At 44.4% G+C, this 23319-nt stretch overlaps 1 protein-coding gene across 3 annotated transcripts in view; it reads left to right on the top strand.

Annotated features, from left to right (window-relative positions):
• The window catches only part of SUGCT (succinyl-CoA:glutarate-CoA transferase), a 1636615-nt gene that overhangs the window by 124994 nt on the left and 1488302 nt on the right, over window positions 1–23319 (top strand). For all 3 annotated transcript variants that reach the window (XM_063924883.1, XM_063924885.1, XM_063924884.1), the window contains exon 4: window positions 20133–20218. In XM_063924883.1, the coding sequence (XP_063780953.1) occupies window positions 20133–20218 (86 nt within the window). The remainder of the gene's footprint in view (window positions 1–20132; window positions 20219–23319) is intronic.

Genomic DNA, 23319 nt, shown 5'->3' with positions numbered 1-23319 from the left:
CGCTCTGTCAGCGGTCTTCATTCCAGGCGTGGACAACTGGGAAGCAGACTTCCTCAGCAGACACGATCTCCATCCAGGAGAGGGGGTTCTTCATCAAGAGGTCTTTGCAGAAGTGACAAGTCGTTGGGGAACTCCTCAAATAGACATGATGGCGTCTCGCCTCAACAAGAAACTTCAGAGATATTGTTCCAGGTCGAGGGACCTTCAAGCAATAGCGGTGGACGCCCTAGTGACACCGTGGGTGTTTCAGTCGGTCTATGTGTTCCCTCCACTTCCACTCATTCCAAAAGTGATAAAGATCATAAGAAAAACAAGGGTTCATGCGATACTCATTGTTCCAGACTGGCCAAGGAGGGCCTGGTATCCGGATCTTCAGGAATTACTCATAGGAGATCCCTGGCCTCTTCCTCTACGAGAGGACCTGTTACAGCAGGGGCTGTGCGTGTAACAAGACTTACCGCTGCTGCGTTTGACGGCATGGCAGTTGAACGCCAAATCCTAGCCCGAAAGGGTATTCCCAATGAAGTCATTCCCACACTGCTTCAGGCTAGAAAAGAAGTAACGGCGAAACATTACCACTGTATTTGGAGAAAATATGTGTCTTGGTGTGAATCCAAGAAGGCTCCTATGGAGGAATTTCAGCTGGGGCGTTTTCTCCATTTTCTACAAGCAGGTGTGGCTGCGGGCCTAAAGTTAGGCTCCATTAAAGTACAAATTTCGGCCTTATCAATTTTCTTTCAAAAAGAATTGGCCTCCCTTTCAGAAGTTCAGACTTTCGTGAAAGGCGTGCTGCACATCCAACCTCCCTTTGTGCCCCCAGTGGCACCATGGGATCTTAAGGTGGTGTTGCAGTTCCTGCAATCTCATTGGTTTGAACCTTTACATAAAGTTGAGTTGAAATTCCTCACTTGGAAGGTGGTCATGCTGTTGGCTTTGGCATCCGCAAGGCGGGTGTCTGAATTAGCGGCTTTGTTTCACAAGAGCCCCTATTTAATCTTCCATGCAGATAGTGCGGAGTTGAGAACTCGTCAACAATTTCTGCCACAAGTGGTTTCATCGTTTCACATGAACCAACCTATTGTGGTGCCAGTGGCTACTGAACCCTTGGCGGAATCGAAGTCTCTCGATGTGGTCAGAGCTTTGAAAATTTATGTCGCCAGAACGGCTCATATTAGGAAAACGGAGGCTCTGTTTGTTCTGTATGCTCCCAACAAGATTGGGGCTCCTGCTTCCAAGCAGACTATTGCACGCTGGATCTGTGATGCGATTCAGCAGGCTCATTCTACGGCTGGATTGCCGTTACCGAAATCGGTGAAGGCCCATTCTACCAGAAAGGTGGGCGCATCCTGGGCGGCTGCCCGAGGGGTCTCGGCATTACAGCTTTGCCGAGCAGCTACTTGGTCGGGTTCAAACACTTTTGCAAAGTTTTACAAGTTTGATACCCTGGCTAATGAGGACCTCTTGTTTGGTCAATCGGTGCTGCAGAGTCATCCGCACTCTCCCGCCCGTTCTAGAGCTTTGGTATAAACCCCATGATTCTTGAAGCATCCCCAGCATCCTCTAGGACGTATGAGAAAATAGGATTTTAATACCTACCGGTAAATCCTTTTCTCTTAGTCCGTAGAGGATGCTGGACGCCCCTTCCCAGTGCGTACTGTATCTGCAGTTATTGGTTATGGTTACACACATGTTGTGTTGCATTACGTCAGCCTGTTGCTGACGTTATTCATGCCGTTGCATGCGTTGGGTTGAATGCCATGTTGTACGGCATGCTTGAGGTGTGAGCTGGTATGTATCTCACCTTAGTTTAAAATTAAATAAATCCTTTTCCTCGATATGTCCGTCTCCCTGGGCACAATTCTTATAACTGGAGTCTGGAGGAGGGGCATAGAGGGAAGAGCCAGTTCACACCCCTTTTAAAGTCTTAAAGTGCCCATGTCTCCTGCGGATCCCGTCTATACCCCATGGTTCTTGAAGCGTCCCCAGCATCCTCTACGGACTAAGAGAAAAGGATTTACCGGTAGGTATTAAAATCCTATTTTCTAACTATATGAAGCTACTTGCACTTTGTAAAAAAATAATCAGCAATGCAATTGAGCAGATCTATGTAGTGTGCAGCCAAACATTCAATCACTTGCAGCCACACACTACATAGATCTGCTCAGCTGTAAGCTTCAAATACTGTAGTTAGAATTCTCTAGAAGTCTCTGTAAGGACAGATTGCTCAATGAATAGAGTGTCTGACTGTAATGCCACAGGCGATGGATTCGAGTTCCGGGTATATCAGCATCTTGAAATGTAATTAAGAACAGTGTAACTGAATAACAAAGGGATCTCAAGTTAAGTTCCTGAATGTTCTATAGGCATTAGCGACGGAAGGGATGGACGAGGGAGGCATGGGCGACAGGAGCGGTATGGGATTGAAGTTAGACAGTTAAAATACAGACAGTCATTAGGTCGACCCCATATGGTCGACAATCAAAAAGTCAACAGGGTTAAAAAGGTCGACACATATTTTTTGGTGTGTGTGTTTGTAAAAAAATTTTTAACCCAAATTTGTTGTAAGGTGTCCCCTCGCAGGCAAGCTTTTGTGGCTCACTCAGCTCCGCTTGCAACAAGGTTACTAACGGTAATTTGTGACATGGATAGTAAATAAGGCAAAAAGTTGTAAAATCATGAAAAAACCCTAAAAAAAGTGTCAACATTTTGATCCTGTCAACCTTTTGACTGTCAACCATATGGTGTCTACCTAATGATTGTCTATCTTTTAACCGTCTATCTATACATTGGAACCTGGTCAGGAGATCCTGGGCATCAAAGAGGCGGGAAGCTAGAAGTGGAAGTAATTAAAACAGATAATTGACAAGTGCCACCAACAGCATCCCCTACCTGGCCTTTCCAGGGATTTAAACTTAACATTTGCATGAATGTACATAAAAACCCATGAAGGGACATCATTCCAGCGATGTGTAAGAAATTAAGTGATCAGATTAGCCATTTAACTTCTATTTTGTTGCTTCGCAACACCACGCATGTGTGGCAACCATGCTGCAGTAATTTCCTAGGGTCCTGTAATAACTGTTATTGTTAGCAAAGTAGTTTGAGATCCCCTGTAGTAAGTTGTGCTCCTTGGCTGACCTGTGTCAGGAATGCACAGTATAATGGAGGTCATTCCAAGATGATCGCTCGCTGCCGATTTTCGCAGCGCAGCGATCAGGTGAAAAAATGGCATTTATGGTCATGCGTATGGGCCGCAATGCACACGCGCGACGTACGGGTACAAAGCTCTTTGTGGTTGTGCTCAGGTTCTAGCGAAGTTTTCCTTCGCACTGACGGCTGCAAGAAGATTGACAGGAAGGGGGTGTTTCTGGGTGTCAACTGACCGTTTTAAGGGAGTGTTTGCAAAAACGCAGGCGTGTCTGAAAAAACGCAGGCGTGTCTGAAAAAACGCAAGCGTGGCTGGGCTTTCGCTGGGCGGGTATATGACGTCAAATCCGGACACGAATAGGCTGAAGTGATCGCAAGCGCTGAGTAGGTTCAGAGCATTCGCACTTCTGCTAAGCTAAAATACACTCCCCCAGTGGGCGGCGGCATAGCGTTTGCACGGCTGTTAAAAACTGCTAGCGAGCGATCAACTCGGAATGACCCCCAATGTTAGGTTGGATACTTATGTGTAAATTTACTAAGCTCCCATGTCCATTCGAGATTGCATTCACGGACGAAAAATGCATCTCTCTAATTTACTAAACACCAAATACGGCAGAGTTTGACCAAATCGTATTGAGATTCAGTGCATAGTTGGCCATGTACGAACAAACAGACCATCAGCCAGAAACGTGGATCTCAAAGTATGAAAAAAAAATGAAAAAAATTGGAAAAACTTATGTTGACCTAGTGACCATGTCGACATATAGACCATGTCGACCTAATTACTGTCGACCTAGGTGTGGTCGACTTAGAGACCGGAAAGCCTCCATAAAAAACTCTGTGACCTGAAATGATTTGAACCAGCTAAGGACTTGTCACAACTGAGGGCTGGTGTTGGTGTGAGGCTGCCTCAGTTGTAGGGGCTGGTGTAAAGGTGAATCTAGGTGGCTGAATAGGACTCCTAGACATAGAGGACTTCTACCACCAATGCCCGAAGATGTGACCACGACAACGAAGATAAAATGAATGTTTGTTTATTAAACACAGTTCTGGTGGTACACCGGCAGTTGCACAGTATGAAATGAGAAATGATTAAAAACAGTACATAGTTCTACAAACAGTAGCAGCTGTAATGTTCCCTTAGGTATGGTATCTGCACAAGACTAGCTTGGGAGATAAGGAGATGGTCAGTCCTTACCAACACCCAGAGCTGGATTAAGGCTTCGGGGGGCCCGGGGTACTTAAGACAGTGGGGCCCTAAAATCTAAAATTAATATCATAACGTCTTCAATTACTTCAAAGAAAATTGCAATTCGGTGGTAAATTTGAAAGAATCTTTCATATATATATATATATATATATATATATATAAGTGGAAAGAATGGAGGCGGCACTCACGCAGATTTGTGCAAATGTAGAAAGGTCAGTTTAATGTACCCTGTGATTATTAAAAGGAGATGGTGCCTTGGCAGAGATGAGAATCACTTGTGGGTAACAACGACTCCTATCAAATGATAATGGTAAAAAGTCCCGGCACTCCTCTATAAAGGTAATGATACTGCGGTGCCCTCCCAGAGGTGTTACCTCATAAACAAGTGGAAAGAATGGAGGCGGCACTCACGCAGATTTGTGCAAATGTAGAAAGGTCAGTTTAATGTACCCTGTGATTATTAAAAGGAGATGATGCCTTGTCTCCTTTTAATAATAGTCGTTGTTACCCACAAGTGATTCTTATCTCTGCCAAGGCACCATCTCCTTTTAATAATCACAGGGTACATTAAACTGACCTTTCTACATTTGCACAAATCTGCGTGAGTGCCGCCTCCATTCTTTCCACTTGTTTATGAGGTAACACCTCTGGGAGGGCACCGCAGTATCATTACCTTTATAGAGGAGTGCCGGGACTTTTTACCATTTTATATATATATATATATATATATATATATATATATATATATATATATAATGATGTGGAATAAAGGCGGCACTCAGACAGTCTTCATAAGCAGAATGAAAAGGTCAGCTTTATTAGACCGACATATTTCGGGGCTCAACCCCTTCCTCAGGGCCTCAACAACCCTAGCTGAACCACAGATGATACATTTATACACCAACATTAACAAACAATCAAAAAACCCTAATGTGACTCACCTGCTCAGCGGCGCCGTCCTGACCGTCCGGACGCTCAGCAGCGCTCCCACGTCGCCCGTCCGTGACGTCATCAAGCTGAGCCAGAAGTCCGTCACCATGACAACTCCAAGGCACACTCGTTCGTCGCTAGGGGCTGTACTCCAGGTCTCACGCTGCCGGCCCGTGACGTCATCCGGCGGCGCATCGCAGGGCGGTAACTAAGCAACCTAAAATGAAAGAAGTGAAAAGAACATAAACAAGAACATTAGAAAACAACAGAAGAATAGCAATTACACCTCCATGCACAAAGTAGATCAATCCCTGCCTTGATGAAATGAAAATATATAGTATATAAGCATGGGACCGCAGGCCGAATTTATGCAGGAGAAAGCATCACTGGAACTAACTAAAACAATGTAACAGTGGTGACTCATACTCTTACTGGTCATACTTATTGGAATGACAATTACACATGATAATGGTCTGAGTTGAATTAAACTAACTAGCTAACCCAATGGGGGCTAGATTTAGAGAAAACACTGTAGACCAAGGTTATCATTCAGACCCCGAGGGGATAGCGTGCCCAGCTTCTGAATCCACCTGGATTCACGTTGTAGGAGGGCTCGATCCCTATCTCCCCCTCTCATCATTTTGGGAACGTGATCAATAAGGATGGCTCGAATACTGGCCACCCCATGTTTAAACGCCAGGCAGTGGCGGGCAAAAGGTTGATCACTACTGCCTTTCTGAAATGCTTTTTTTATTGCGCTTCTATGTAGCGCCATACGTTCCCGAAACTGGCGTACGGTCTTGCCAACATAAGCAAGGCCGCACGGACAGGTCAATAAATACACTACATGGGTAGAGGTACATGTAAGGCGATACTTAATGGCTAGCTTCTTCCCAGTGAGGGGATGGTTGAACGAGCTACCTGTCATAAGCATATTACAGGTGGCACATCCAAGGCATCTGAAGCAGCCCAACTTGGTTCTTAAAAAATGTGTTTCCTGTGCGCCAGTCATGCGTGTAACGTCCAGTTTGACTATATGGTCACCAATGTTCCTACCCCTAGTGTAGCTGGGTAAAAGCGAAGTGTTGGCTAGGGACGATAGAGCTCCCTCTGTTTGAATAATGAGCCACAATGATTTGGCCCTACGTACCCTCTTATTGGTGGCTACCGAAAATCTATTGACCCAAGGGAGTTTGGGACTATACGCCCTCTGTTGTCTGTCAGAAGGATTTAAGGCCTGTGTACGTGAGACCTTAAGAGCTCTGGCTTTTGCTTGTTGCAGTTCACCTAAGGGATAACCTCGCTCAGCGAACTTGACTTGCATCCTATCCAGTGCTCTCATAGTCTCCTCTGGGTCTGAGGTAATGCGGCGTACGCGCATAAATTGGGAATAAGGTAATCCTCTACGCAATGTGTCGGGGTGGAAACTGCCGTAATCAAGAAGCATGTTCCTATCTGTCTTCTTGATAAATAGGGTGGTCGACAAATTGCCATCCCTAACTGTAATAGTCACATCTAGATAGTTGATGCTAGAGTCGTCAATAACATAAGTAAATTGCACTGGGTGTTGCGTCAGATTATGCTCCTCCCACAGTGAGATTAAGTCCTCCCTGGACCCCTGCCAAAGTACTATCAGGTCATCAATGTACCTTTTAAAATATAACACCTGGGACTTAATGACTGGATCAAGGTAGAACATTCTCTTTTCTACCTGGTACATAAACGCGTTGGCGTATGAAGTGGCCACTGCGTACCCCATCGCACACCCCGCTAACTGGAGCATAAATTTACCATTAAACACAAAATAATTACGTTTTAGAACTTTATCAAGGAGGGACAAAAAGAAAGATATTTCAGGACCAGAGTAAACTCCACTCTCCTGGATGAGTAGTCTCACAGATTCAATCCCTGCTTCATGGGGGATGCACGTGTATAAGCTTATAACGTCCGAACTGCACAGCAACAGCCCCTCAGGCAATTGGCCCAAGGATTATAGCTGCTGCAGTAGGGACGTTGTGTCCTTCAAATAAGACAACAAAGATTGTATACATGGATTAAGGTAAGCATCTAGATACACGGACACTGGGTGATATAATGAACCCCTGGCTGACACAATGGGCCTGCCTGGGGGGTCCACCAGGGTCTTATGGATCTTGGGCACAGTATAAAACAGGGGAACCTTAGGGTGCTCTATAGTAAGGGCCCTAACTATTTCACTGGAAATAGTGCCCTGTTCCCTAGCCACATTTAACAATGCGTCAAGCTCACTTTTGTATTCCTTGGTGGGGTCCATCGTGAGCCTCTTATAGACTTTGGTGTCACCCAGCTGACGCTCACATTCGTTGACATAATCAGTCAGATTAAGGATCACGATGGACTCCCCCTTGTCAGCCTTGCGAATGACTATATCATTCCTACGAGACAAATTTTGCAACGTGACCACCTCTGACTTAGAAAGATTAGGATAAACCCGATCAGTCATCTGTGCCATGTCCTCGAACTCCAACATTCGCAAGAAAGTCCGGATGGATGGATTCAGGCTTGGAGGGTCAAAGTGTGAGTGGGGGGCAATTCTCCTTAGTTGGTCAGCGATATTGGAGGGAACTGATTCAGGCGTCTGAGTTAAAATGTTCCTGTCGCCTCAAGGACCTTCCTAGACGGTGTACTTCAACCTTCCACTCCAAAGGATCTGGATAGACTGTGGGGACAAAGGACAGTCCCTTGGCCAGTAAACGGTATTCTGGCTCAGTTAGGGGAGTGGAGGATAGGTTGAACACTAACTCCTTCAGGCTCTCTGTGGTTTTTGTGCGGAGGATTCTTTGATTCTGCCCCGACCTCCGCGTCCTTTCCCTCTTCCTCGCTGGGGGGTACGGTTGGAGCAGGTCCGAATTCCCTGCGGGCCTTTGCCTAAAGGGAGATTGCCATCAGACTGAGAAGTAACACCGGTTGTTCCTTCGGAATCGCTAGCTGAAGTGCTACCTCCTGTCTGTTGCTCTCTTCGCCATCTTGAATTAGAGCGCCAATTGGATTGCTTAAAGTCCTGTGATGTCCGGGTGTCACCTAGCCAGGGATAAACTTGTCTTTGTTGATAATCTCTCTGAACAGTAGCAAGTTTATCTTTCTTAAAGCGCACCAGATCCTGGCGATACTGTTCAATCTGTGTAGTGAGTTTGGTGACCCAATCGGTCTGAGTGTCCAATAGTAGCGTAGGTTTGTGTTCTCCGTCAAAGAGTAAAAGTTGCTCATGCACCAAGTTAAGCTCTCTGGTCGACTATTCCACTACCAACAGTAGTAAGTCCATGGAACATTTATTAAGGATCGCAACCCATCGCCGGCAGAAAGCTGTATTAAATCTGCCTATGGTCGGTGAGTTGCGAATCCTAAAGCCCCTTGGGATGAGGTTACTCCGATAATAATCGGATAAGGAGATGCCATGGTAGAGAAAATCTACCTCCCTTTGTTTCATCTTTAGCCATTTTCTAAAGAGTTCTTCACTTGTGTTCTTAATCGGCTCATCCTCCAACCGTTGTACCACTAAAATAGCATTTGCTTCGATATCTGAGAAGCTGAGGCGCTCGCTGGCATCCCTCTGTATCCGATCTAATGCTGCTTCACTAGCATTCACTGCCTCCATGATGGTAAGATACAGCGTAGGCCGTTTACAATGCAAAGGCTAGGTTAAATATCTACTGGCAAAGGTGAGGTGTAAGCGTGCTCAGACACCACTAAAAACACCGATGCAACAAGCTGCTAAGTGAAAACAGCTTGCAGACAAATAAGTTACACTCAGAAAACCACACATACAAACAAACTTACCAGAAGCACATAGGCTCACCACACCTATGGTAAAGGTGACCCACAAACAGGGTACACCCGACATTAACCCCTGCAGGGGTCCTTCTGAGAAGGTATACCATTAGGAGGGTATACACATAAAGGGTGATCTGCAAGACACACCTGATAGTGGTAATTGGACATATTGATCATAAGGGCCTTAACACAAGTGTACCATCCAGGAGGGTACACCCAGAAAGGGTAGTCTGCAGGACACACCTGAAGAGGGTCCACCCTATTTTAATATCAAATAAATATACACAACCCAGTTCATGGTTTACGCATCATCATTGTACCCATAAGATATATTGTGTCATTCCCCACTAGCACATATCAATCCCCCATTCCCCCCTTAATTTTCCTTCCCCCCTCCCGCTACCCAAAGAGCGCGCTAACCTACCTTTCCAAATTACCTGCAACAGGAGGTAGGACACCTCCAGGTTAAGCAGCACTCATCCCCAACCTTTCCCAGTGAGCGCAATCTCTCTCCATCCTCCAGACAAATAAGGCCCGTGTTTGTCCGGTGAGATGAAGATAAAGATGGTGCCTTGGTATGAAGAGGCGTCACTGTTGGATGGCACTGTGGTGTGGCAACCGACCTGGCGTCAATCCAAATAGATACATGCAAAAGTCCCGACACTCATCTAAAGCTGTGTGTATGCTGCGGTGCCTTCCCAGGGGAACAAATCCTCTATAGAATGATGTGGAATAAAGGCGGCACTCAGACAGTCTTCATAAGCAGAATGAAAAGGTCAGCTTTATTATACCGACATGTTTCGGGGCTCAACCCCTTCCTCAGGGCCTCAACAACCCTAGCTGAACCACAGATGATACATTTATACACCAACATTAACAAACAATCAAAAAACCCTAATGTGACTCACCTGCTCAGCGGCGCCGTCCTGACCGTCCGGACGCTCGGCAGCGCTCCCACGTCGCCCGTCCGTGACGTCATCAAGCTGAGCCAGAAGTCCGTCACCATGACAACTCCAAGGCACACTCGTTCGTCGCTAGGGGCTGTACTCCAGGTCTCACGCTGCCGGCTCGTGACGTCATCCGGCGGCGCGTCGCAGGGCGGTAACTAAGCAACCTAAAATGAAAGAAGTGAAATGAACATAGTCACCACTGTTACATTGTTTTAGTTAGTTCTCCTGCATAAATTCGGCCTGCGGTCCCATGCTTATATACTATATATTTTCATTTCATCAAGGCTGGGATTGATCTACTTTGTGCATGGAGGTGTAATTGCTATTCTTCTGTTGTTTTCTAATGTTCTTGTTTATGTTCTTTTCACTTTTCACTTTTCAATTTTTTTGCGGTTCTGGATTTCCGCAATAGGATGGTCTGTGTCTGTACCCTAAATTGCTAAAGCTTGTTAAGAAATAAACAATATAGTAGTAATATAGCTAAATTATATAACTAAGTATACTAGAGTCCGTGTAATATTAGCCAAATATGGCTCCTTTTGAGACACATATATCCACTGTGATAATTGCCAATATATGGGTGTACTGATAAACCTTCTTAAAATGTGACCTCTGATCACCATGGTAACGTTGTTACCTCATGCCATTTTTATATACTAACTAATGCACACTACACCTCCGGCCATGGAACTGGAATTTGCGTTCCAGAGACCGGAAGTACGGAGTTTCAGTGTAACACCCTATTTCTATTCAACTAAGGAATGGATTTGCACCTGACGCTTATTACTCACCAAAGTGAATGCAGCTGAACTCTGAGGGATGATCCAAATCCCTCCAAAGAAGAATATACAAACAAAAATTGAGACAGCGCTACCCACTTTGGTTTTAAATTTATCTTTTATAATACACATACACAAAGATGGCAACAAATATAAATAAACAAAAAGATACCGGCCAGTATCACACTAAAAATATTAATTAATATAGTTAAGATTTAATCATAAAATACGATTATTGATTCATTGCAATTCTATTTGAAAAAATTATTATTATTGTACTATTAGCCTATCATTTAATAATAGCACTAATATTAATTCATACATAGAATTGCCCTGACAACTTGATGACAAAGATATATATATATATAGCTCCAAACTTAAAAATGAAGAGTGCTGCACTAAAAGTCCCGGTAATTAGCACATTAGATTGATATGCCCCAATAAGCAAGCATTCATTCCTTTATCCAAGCAGCCTTTCAATCATCCTTATATGGCAAGGTTAATATTGTTATGTAGCCACACAGAGTTCTTTCAGCCCAAATGGATGAAGCAGAAATGAATGAATAATGTCATGTAAGACTTGCAAGCATTAACAGCCCAATTGCCAAGTTGTCAGGGCAATTCTATGTATGAATTAATATTAGTGCTATTATTAAATGATAGGCTAATAGTACAATAATAATAATTTTTTCAAATAGAATTGCAATGAATCAATAATCGTGTTCTATTCAACTAGATTGATCGCACACTTCCGGTCATGTGATCGGAGCGTGCGTTCCACAGACCGGAAGTGCGGGACGCAGTGGAACGCATGCCGCTTCTGCTGTGACTACAACACTCTAAATGGCGCTTTACAGTGGATTTATGTTTTTAATGTAAGAATTTTGCACACTAAATGTTATATGTTAGTATGTAATGTCTGTATTTGTTATGTAATGTCTGTATTTTAATGTATATACATGGAATTTCTTTAATTTGATAATTGGTGGGAGGGTCACATTTGGGTATAAATGGGGGCTATTCACAATACTAGATGATCTTGACAAAGGTCCCACTAGGGACCGAAACGTCGATACACCCCTGTCTATTATGATCTATTGAAAATAAAGAAAAACTGCTTTGAAGACTGGTGAGTGCTCCTCTGTTGTGGATTTACATTGGAAATTGATGGGTCATTATCTATCATTATATGGAAGTCACCCCAGCATACACTTAAAAGGCCAGAGTGTGGACTGTTTGGAAATTGTATTTGTTTCAACTTATAGTTGTGACTTTATGTCCGGCACCAGGCTAAAAGGATTGATTACTTTATAAAAAAATTTTTTTTACTACTCTGATCAACTTCATGGCATGTATATATGCAATGGCTCTATAAACTTTGGACTTGGATATATGATTTTTGCATACATTTTTATTTTTTATTTTTCCTTTTTGGAGCGTGCTCATTTTTTTTTTCTTTTTTCATTTTTTCATTTTTTTAGTCTGTGGCATCGATGGTCTCGGTCTTAGAGAATAATTTGGGTCACATAATATCAGTATAACTGTGTGTAATTACATTTGAGGGTGGATCAGTCTTAAGGGGGGTACTCACGGAGCGATATTCTAAGCAATCTGACTAGATTGCTTAGAATATCGGCAGGATCGCTCCGTGTGTAGCCCCCTCGGCGATAGCGATGCGCGGCCCCGCACATCGCTATCGCCGCTGCTAGATTGGCCTGCATGCAGGCCAATCTAGCGGGTCGCTCACTTCACCCGCTGGGTGAAGTGAGCGGCCCCCCCGTCTCCCCCCGCACGCTCAGCACAGATCGCGCTGTGCTGAGCGGCAGGAGAGATGTGTGCTGAGCGGTTCGCTCAGCACGCATCTCTCCTTGATCGGCCCGTGAGTACTGGGCTTTACTTATACGTATGGATAACCTAGTATCAGCTGAACTCTTGTTTTCAGCTGATCATGAACTATTAGCACTGACAGATGAGGATGCAGAGAGGGTGTTATCTGAGTTTAGTGATTTTGAAAGATTACCGGCAGAAAGTGCATTGGATTTGTATCATAAACTGTTAAACTTACAAAAGAAGGAAGTGGACCTTCTGTTACATGGGCAATTTCTGTCGGATTACTACCGCAAAAAACAATTACCAAGGGGTTTTCGTATAAAAACACCCCGACAATTGGAAGAAATAATCCAGCCTTTTGTAGCAGATGGTGCACGGTCCTTAACAAATGCTCTTTCGATTTACTTTTGCTTGTGATAGAAGAAGTTGGGGTTGATTTTAAAAAAAGTGAGGACTGAATTAGCTGCCTCTCGCTCTGTAGCAATTGATATCTTGCAAGCAGATAGCTCACAACAATGGTTGAGTAAACTTAAAGATCAAATTGATAAATACCATAAAGATCTAGTGACGTTTAAGAGAGCTAAATTAATTAAAGTTGAATGGGATTACAAGGATCATAGAGTCTACAGGTGGCTCACAGGCAGTGACAATCCAGTACCCTTTAGACACAGAAATAACAAATATCAATATAATCAATCTCAACTTGATAGCTTCTCATCCTCTGATAGGGACTCCTCTGACTCTCAGACCACTGGTAAACCACCTTTACCTAGGGCCAACACTCGATCAAAAATTAATAATTCTGCTTTAAACGCAGAAAGCCCCACCTCAAGCGGGGCAAATGCAAAAGAAAAAAAGAAGACAACAAAAACCCCGAAGAGTCGGTAATTAACCTATCATCTCACAAACTCACTGAACTTGAGATGAGTTTATTATCTAAGGGATTGAGTTTTATACCAACACCTAAATTTGATAAATTCCGTTGGTCAGTTGATAAATTTAAACTAGGTAGAAAATTAAGACTTACTGAAAAATTCCAAGACACCTGCAAAATGGATTACACTAAAACAAAATTTAAGAAGAAGAGTACATATGACCCGCCCTCACTAAACCCCAGTATCAAAACTTTTACCAGATTATTGGACTATAATATACAGGAATCACTTTCTCAACAAAGGCATATGAGATACAATCTGAAACCTCTTGAGAAAAAAGCACCTAGGGACTTAAAAAATAATCCCTTACTGACGATACGCCCTGCCGACAAGGGGGGCGCGGTGGTGGTACTAGACACGAAGGACTACGACAACGAGGCAATCAGACAACTATCAGACAGTGACACATATAAGATACTGGGGGGTGACCCCACAGTGTCCTTCAAAAAGCGTTTAGACACTAGTCTAGATATAGGTTTTAACAATGGTTGGATAGATGCCGACACATTAACCTTTCTCAAGACTGAACATCCCATTTGTCCTATATTGTATCTGATGCCCAAAATACATAAGACTTTAGTGAGACCTCCGGGCCGACCAATTATATCGGCCCGGAACTCCCTATTTTCGCCTGTGGCACAATATCTAGATAGCTTTTTACAAAAATGTGTGAAAAACACAGTGAGCTATATAAAGGACACTAATGATTTCTTGAGAATGATTAAGGTACTTTCGGCATCCCGACATGGAATCCTGGTGACAATGGACGTGGCGTCCTTATACACTGTCATACCACACAATGAAGGACTGATGGCTATTCGCCGAGCCTTATTTCGAACACATACGGGTTCACCACCAATTGAATTTTTGATTGACCTATTGGAATTAACCCTAACATGCAACTATTTCCAATAAGGTGGCCGATACTATCTCCAGACAGCGGGTACTGCGATGGGCAGTAATATTGCACCATCCTATGCAAATTTGTTTATGGATACCTATGAAAACACACAGATTCTCCCGCTGTTTGGAGATAGTATCGGCTTCTACCGTCGTTTTATAGACTATATATTTTTGATCTGGATGGATAGTGAGGTGACACTTCAAAATATGTTGAAGTGCCTTAATGATCTGGACTCCCCTATTAGGCTCACTATGGAGTTCAGTAGAAAAGAAATTGATTTTTTATATGTGACCATCTATGCCACAGAATTTGGGTATGGACACAGGCTATTCAGGAGATCCACGGATCGCAACACCTTGTTACATTTTGGAAGTTATCATTCTGGTTCACTTAAACAAAATATGCCGGTTTCACAATTTTTGCGAGTACTTCGCAACAATTCAGACCCAGATACAGCCAATATACAACTTGAAGAAATGAAACTGAGATTCTCTTCTAGAGGATACAGTGAACAGATCATCAATAACTGCGTACATAAAGCTCAGAAGATCTTTTCCTCTGGAAACCTGAAGAAACAACAGAGGTTGCAAAATCCATTTGTGGTCACTACAACATTTGATACTGCAGGTTCAGCCGTACGACAAGCAGTTAAAAATCTCTGGCCGGTGGTCAAGAGTGATCCAGCTCTTAGCAAACATTTACCAACTAAGCCTCTAATCAGCTTCAAACGGGGGCGGAATTTGAAAGATATCCTCATGCAACCTGATAGATCATTAAAACTTGACTCTGATTCATGGTTACAACCACAGAAAATGGGGTGTTATCGATGTGTAAACTGCACGACATGTAGAAGTATGAACTCTGGTGAATATTTCCATCATCCGCACACCGGACAGAAAATTAAAATTCAACAGCGAGTAAGCTGTACCTCTGATTTCATCATCCACATACTCATGTGCCCATACTCCCTGATGTATGTGGGCAAAACGATTCGTCCATTCCGGGACAGAATGGCGAATCATCGCCTATCCATCAGAACAGCAATAAATGTTGGACACTCAGATAAGCCTGTAGCAAGGCACTTCTACGAGGCAAAGCATACCCTGGCATCACTTAAATGCATGATTATAGATCGGATATTACCCCTGAAAAGGGGAGGTGACAGAGCAAAACTACTGTTGCAACGAGAGGCATCATGGATCTACCGGCTGGACACTATACGCTCGCGGGGCCTAAATGAAGGCATTCATTATGGAGTATTTCTGGAATAATCTTCAATTTCATGTCTTCGAACGTATATATTTTTCACATTTCTTTTTATTTTTTTTATTTATTTTTTATTATTATATTTTCAATTTTTTTGCGGTTCTGGATTTCCGCAATAGGATGGTCTGTGTCTGTACCCTAAATTGTTAAAGCTTGTTAAGAAATAAACAATATAGTAGTAATATAGCTAAATTATATAACTAAGTATACTAGAGTCCATGTAATATTAGCCAAATATGGCTCCTTTTGAGACACATATATCCACTGTGATAATTGCCAATATATGGGTGTACTGATAAACCTTCTTAAAATGTGACCTCTGATCACCATGGTAACGTTGTTACCTCATGCCATTTTTATATACTAATTAATGCACACTACACCTCCGGCCATGGAACTGGAATTTACGTTCCAGAGACCGGAAGTACGGAGTTTCAGTGTAACACCCTATTTCTATTCAACTAGATTGATTGCACACTTCCGGTCATGTGATCGGAGCGTGCGTTCCACAGACCGGAAGTGCGGGACGCAGTGGAACGCACGCCGCTTCTGCTGTGACTACAACACTCTAAATGGCGCTTTACAGTGGATTTATGTTTTTAATGTAAGAATTTTGCACACTAAATGTTATATGTTAGTATGTAATGTCTGTATTTGTTATGTAATGTCTGTATTTTAATGTATATACATGGAATTTCTTTAATTTGATAATTGGTGGGAGGGCCACATTTGGGTATAAATGGGGGCTATTCACAATACTAGATGATCTTGACAAAGGTCCCACTAGGGACCGAAACGTCGATACACCCCTGTCTATTATGATCTATTGAAAATTAAGAAAAACTGCTTTGAAGACTGGTGAGTGCTCCTCTGTTGTGGATTTATATATATATATATATATATATATATATACACACACATATATACACACACATATATACACACACATATATACACACACACAACTATTGCTCTGATGCTGGTAGGTCTAATGTATAGGGGTGCTGGCTGGGCTCAGGAAGGCTCCAAACGCGCTGTCCTCCCTGTTCCCTGCAGCCTGCGCGCCTAGCCTATGGCTGAGCCACAGGCTGCTGCTGCTGCATAGATCATTGGACAGCGGAGCTGTCGCTTAGCTGTTGTTACTGGACACAGTACACAGTCCCTATGTGCAGCCGCGGCGCCGCTGCCAGGGAAGTGGGGACAGCGATAACTCAGCTGCCCTGCATGTGGAGCCGCCGCGACGGCTCCCGAGAGCGCAGCATCACAGATCGGATTAGAGATCCGATCTTTGGCGGCTGCGGGGGCCCTTTTAAAAAGGGGGGCCCGGGGTACTCATGCCCGGGGCCCACCTTTTAATCCGGCTCTGCCAACACCTAGGTGCTGTAGAATAGATGAAAGCTGGAACTGGTCAGCAGATGTAATACAGAGGCTGAGCGTACTGCAGAATGAATGGTATTTGTAAACTGCCGGTTTTGCTGGATGAAACGGACGTTGAAGAACTGTGAATGAAGTGCAGATCCGATGAAACGGATAATGGGGTTGAATAACACTGCAGTTGCTAGAGATAGATGAATTGAGAAACGGATGACTTGATGCTGTAGAAATCAGGAACACCGATGGCGGAGCACCGATGATGATAGGTAGCTGAACACCACTGGAAGCCCAATGCTGGAAGCTGGTGTTTGTTTAGAGAACTGCCACTAGCAGAATACACTGAGGATACTATGAAGTCAGGCATGCACTGCAGGGTGGTAATTGGTGCAGATCTCTGTAGAACTGGAGACTTCAGGAGCTGGAATACCTGGAACACAGTAGATTCACAGAGAGCAGAAACAGGATACACTTGGCGATGACAACCAAAGCACTGACGATTTCCTGGTCTAAGATCAGTCCCTTTATACCCTCAGCAGTGCAGGGATTGGATCAGCAATCAGGCTGAGCTCAGCAAGACTGTAGATTGGTAGAAACAGTATCACATGATCAGAACCAACATGGCTGCGCCCATACTGATTCTTGGAGGGAAACCTGGCTTGTAATTCTATATGGAACTTTCACAGTAATGGCGGCAGTGGCCGCAGGACCCAGAGAATGTCAAAACTGCACAGCATCCTTCCAGCGACAGAAGCTACAGCGGGTGAGAGGCGCCGCACAGACCCATAGTGCTCCAACGTAGTAATCGCGGCAAGAGGCCACGGCTGACAGGAGACGCCACATAGATCTGTCCACACGCTGGAAGCGCAGCAAAGGCGACAGAGGCCGGCAACTGTCAGGGAATGCTATGCAGAGTCGTCCAAATGCTGAGAGTCCGGTAATGGCGGCTAGAAACGCCATTCCATTTAAGAGTTCCTTGTGACAGCACCTGCAGACTAATAGGGAGGAAATATGAAGTAAGGACATTAACAACATGACTGAGACCCGGCCCTGGAACACTGAGCCAGCCTCAGAAGACACCTGAAAGGTAAAAAATAATGTTCAGTAGTCCGGATCGTGACAGGACTGTGCCATCCATTACACATAAGTCTTTCAGGTGCTCAATTAGAATCCCATGGTTCATAGTATCAGCTGCTGCAAAGATATTCAGAATGATTAAGATTGAATAGTCACCTCTGTCTCTTGCCATCAGAATATCATTAAGTGCAATCCTGACTGGAATGGATTATAAATATCATATGTTGACAGATGTGTTTCCAGTTGAGTTGCAACCACTTTCTCAATAATATTTCCTAATAAAGGATTATTTGACAGCGGTCTGTAGTTGGTCATGCAGTCGGGATCTATGTAGGTTTTAACATTTGCTTCCTTTAGAGCAGAGGTTCTCAAACTCTGTCCTCGATGGCCCACACAGTGCATATTTTGCAGGTCTCCTCACAGAATCGCAAGTGAAATAATTAGCTCCACCTGTGGACCTTTTAAAATGTGTCAGTGAGTAATTAATACACCTGTGCACCTGCTGGGTTACCTGCAAAACATGCACTGTGTGGGCTCCCGAGGACCGAGTTTGAGAACCTCTGCTTTAGAGGTTCATGAAAAAATGCCTGTCTGCAAAGTCCATTGTACTATTTCTGCAAATACAGGGCTAGTTTTGTCCATACACCCAGGGCTTAAAGTGGTCCTGGTGAGGTGGTGGAACTCATGGAGGAGGACCATGGAGGCATCAGGACCTGAGGAAGGAGTAGGTGGCTGCAGCTCATTAGCAACTTTAGTGCCGCCTGTATCATCGATTGACGCAGATGATGGGGCGGGCTTTTCTGTTGGAATTACTGTGCAGGGCAATGGAGATGGTGGAACTAGTTCCCCGTACCATTACAGGTGGTGGAACTCAGTTCCACCTCGTTCCCCCCCACTTTAACCCCTGCATACACCCTATTAGAAGCTTGGTTGAGGCAGGGTCCAAATCACAGGTGGTGTAATGCAAGTCGGGTAATTCAGCAATGTCTTTTACAACCATTGTGCCAAAGCTGGTCCATGAAGACAGGTGACTTACATTTGCAGTGATGCTCACTATTATTTGGAGGTCACTGATGATCTCTGCATTATATGGTGATCACTGATGCTCTGTACATTATACCGTGATCAGAGGGTGACTACTATTCACTTGAGGGAGACGTGCCAGGTTGAGAATTTACCCTGGGTGACAGAAAGCCTAGCTTCACCCCTGATGTCAATAGGGGTCATTCTGAGTTGTTCGCTCGTTGACGATTTTCGCTATACTGCGATTAGTCGCTTACTGCGCATGCGCAAGGTTCGCATAGCGCATGCGCTTAGTTATTTTACACAAAAGTTAGGTATTTTACTCACGGCGTAACTAAGTTTTTTCATCGTTCTGCTGATCAGTGAGTGATTGACAGGAAGTGGGTGTTTCTGGGTGGAAACTGACCGTTTTCTTGGAGTGTGCGGAAAAACGCAGGCGTTTCAGGGAAAAACGCGGGAGTGGCTGGAGAAACGGGGGAGTGTCTGGTCGAACGCTGGGTGTGTTTGTGACGTCAAACCAGGAACGAAACTGACTGAACTGATCGCAATGTAGGAGTAAGTCTCGAGCTACTCAGAAACTGCTAAGAATTTTCTATTCGCAATTCTGCTAATCTTTCGTTCGCAATTCTGCTAAGCTAAGATACACTCCCAGAGGGCGGCGGCTTAGCATGTGCAATGCTGCTAAAAGCAGCTAGCGAGCGAACATCTCGGAATGAGGGCCAGTATATACTGTCAGCACATTTTCATTGCTGTGGCGATTGTAGTTCAGGCTGAGCATGTGTACAAATCCTAACACATTTAATTAGAAAAATACGATGAAAGCAAGTTTTTATTTATTTAACTATTTATTTGATTCCTTTAAGATTTCCTGAAATACACTAATTTCTGCTTTTTTTCCAGGATCTGGTGATGACACAAGGTCATGGGGACCTCCTTTTGTAGGAACTGAAAGTGCTTATTTTCTTAGTGTGAACAGGAATAAAAAGGTATTCTTAGAAACATATCATGTTTTAAAAGTAACGACTTAAAATATGATTATGATATTTATTTTTATGAGTCAACACATTTCTCAATACAGGCATCGCATTGTAATACGTAACACTTTTCTTAGCACCTAATTATTTTTCTACCTATGTAACACCTTTTAACATTCTAATTATTACTTCTCACCAATGTAACAATCCTAAATCATAGCTTCTGCTTCTTATTTATGTAACACATGCTATTACTGTAAACTTTCACTAGTATCAGGGGCGGATTTAGGGGTTGGGGTGCCCCTTGGCACAACAGTATGTGCCACCCCTAACGTCTAATTTAAAATTTCTTATTTCTCTTACGTCCTAGAGGATACTGGGGTCCATTTAGTACCATGGTATAGACGGGTCCACTAGGAGCCATGGGCATTTTAAGAATTTGATAGTGTGGGCTGGCTCCTACCTCTATGCCCCTCCTACCAGACTCAGTTTACAAAATGTGCCTGGAGGTGCCGGTCATGCTGAAGGAAGCTCCTGAAGAGTTTTCTGCATTTATTTTCTCTGTTTGTTATTTTCAGGCAGGGCTGGTTTGCACTAGCCTGCCTGCTTCGTGGCACTTAAGGAGGGGAACGGCCCAACCTCTTGAAGGGTTAATGGATCCGTTCCCCGCTGACAGGACACTGAGCGGGGAACGGGACCATTAACCATTATTCGCAAGCCCCACCACGGCGAGTGTACATAACCGCAGCACGCCGCCACCCCTAACAGAGCCAGAAGAATGAAGAGTGGTGAGTACTGAGCCGGCGTCCCAGTTAGAGGGGTGCCGGCCATGAGGGTACGGAGACACACGGCTTCTAAACGGGGCGGAAAGCGTCTCCAGACACAGTACACAACTGCGTCTCAGTACACTGTACACAATACCCAGACTGGCAACGCAGCCGTAAAACAGTTTCTCTCCATTTTAAGCACCAGATTCCTCAGCCAGTATAAAAAAAGCGGGAAGACCGCGCCATTGAAGGGGCGGGGCTTCACTATGAGAGGATCCAGCAGCTACCAGCGCCATTTTCCCTCTGCAGTGGACACAGATGCTGACAGGACAGGGACACGCAGCTCCTCCATTGTGACTCCATATTACCACTGCGGTACCAAGGGATCATAGCAGGGGGGGAGCGACTTTTAGTGTACTAAGTCCCCTATCAGGGTACTTAGTCTGCGACCCGGCTAAGCTTGGCATTAGCGATAAGGGTGCGGTGGGGGCTGGCTCCAAACAACTCTGTGTCTCCCTGAAGGGCTCTTTGTGGGTTAATTGTGCATTATGTCAGGCAAAGAGTATGTTTCTTGTACAGTGGAGTGTTCCTCTTCAACAGGGTGCCCACTACTGGGTACTCAGGGTTCACAAGCTAGCGGGGCTGAAACGGAGTAGGTTAATTCTCTCAAAGGAATGATTTACACTCTTTCTACAAAGCTATCCTGCATTGAGAAGGAGATGCAATACTTAAAACAGACTGTGGATGAGTTTATGAACAGAGACTCAGTCCCCCAAAAAGCGTTTAAGTCCCCTCCCATTTGTCCGCAAAAGAGATCTCTGGCCCATATCCTGCAATCTGACTTTGACGCTGATGGGTCAGACTTGGTGGAGGGTGAGGTAGACATGGAGGGGGTGATGTGGCTCTGTCACATGGAATAGAGGCTCTTATAGTGGCTATCAGATATGTTCTGCATATTCCTGATAAGGTGTTAGAGGAGAGTGAGGAATCTTATTTTAATGTAAAGAAGAAGTCCTCCGTTACGTTTCCTGTGTCAAAGGAATTGAATACCCTGTTTGAAGAACCATGGGTTACTCCCGATAAGAAGTTTCAGATCTCTAAAAGGTTGCTCTCATCTTTTCCTTTTCCTCTGGAGGATAGGAAAAAATGGGAAAATCCACCAATAGTGTATTGCCTGTTCCTGGTGCAGCCTCCCTAAAAGACACGGCTGATCGGAAAATTGAGACTACACTCAAATCATTGTACACAGCTGCTGGGGTGGCCCAAAGACCCACTATTGCATGTGCGTGGATCACTAAAGCCATTGCGAAATGGTCAGGTAACCTAATTGAGGGTTTAGATTCCTTATGTAGGGGGGATGTTGTCTTACTCCTGCAGCATATACAGGACTCTGCAAACTTAGGGTGGAAGCCATAAAGGAAATAGACGTGCTTAACGCACGTACCACCGCTATGGCAGTGTCAGCTTGTGGACTGCTGACACGGACTCCAGGAAAGGCGTGGAAGGCCTACAATTCACAGGAGAGGCCTTGTTTGGAGATGTACTAGACAAATGGATCTCCACAGCTACTGCGGGTAAGTCTACGTATCTTTCTTCCGCAGCCCCCCCCCAGCTAAGAAGACCTATTCAGCTTCTAACTTACAGTCCTTTCGGACGGCCCAGTTCAAGGGCAAATCCAGAGGTGCTTCTACGTTCTCCAGCGGCGCAAGAGGTAAACCATGCAAACCAGCAACTGCAGGTGCTCAGGAACAGAGCTCAGGCTCTGCTTCCTCAAAGACTTCAGCATGACAGTGGACTGCAATGCCTGGAAAGCTGTCAGGTGGGAGCCCGACTACAATTCTTCAGTCAGATCTCGTCAAATTCATGCCAGGATCCCTGGGTCAGACTCATAGATCTTATTTCCCAGGGCTACAGACTGGAGTTCCAAGAGCTCCCACCTCACAGATTCTTCAAATCAGGCTTGCCAGTTTCACAAGAGGCAAGTATGACTTTACAGCATGCCATCCAAAAACTGGTACAGACTCAGGTCATTGTTCCAGTTCCACCTCATCTACTAAACAAGGGGTACTATTCCAACTTGTTTGTAGTACCGAAGCCGGACGGTTCGGTAAGACCGATTCTGAACCTCAAGTCTTTGAACCTGTACTTACGAGTGTTCAAATTCAAGATGGAGTCTCTGAGAGCGGTGATCTCAGGTCTGCAGGAGGGGGAATTCCTAGTGTCTCTGGATATCAAGGATGCGTACCTTAATTTTCCGATACGGCCGCCTCATCAGGCTTATCTACGGTTTGCACTGCAGGACTGTCATTACCAGTTCCAGGCCCTGCCATTTGGTCTCTCCACGGC

The sequence above is a fragment of the Pseudophryne corroboree genome, chromosome 5, assembly GCF_028390025.1.
Source record: "Pseudophryne corroboree isolate aPseCor3 chromosome 5, aPseCor3.hap2, whole genome shotgun sequence".
Taxonomy (NCBI): domain Eukaryota; kingdom Metazoa; phylum Chordata; class Amphibia; order Anura; family Myobatrachidae; genus Pseudophryne; species Pseudophryne corroboree.
The sequence above is the reverse complement of the archived record's forward strand: the minus strand, read 5'-3'. Positions and strand labels throughout refer to the sequence as shown.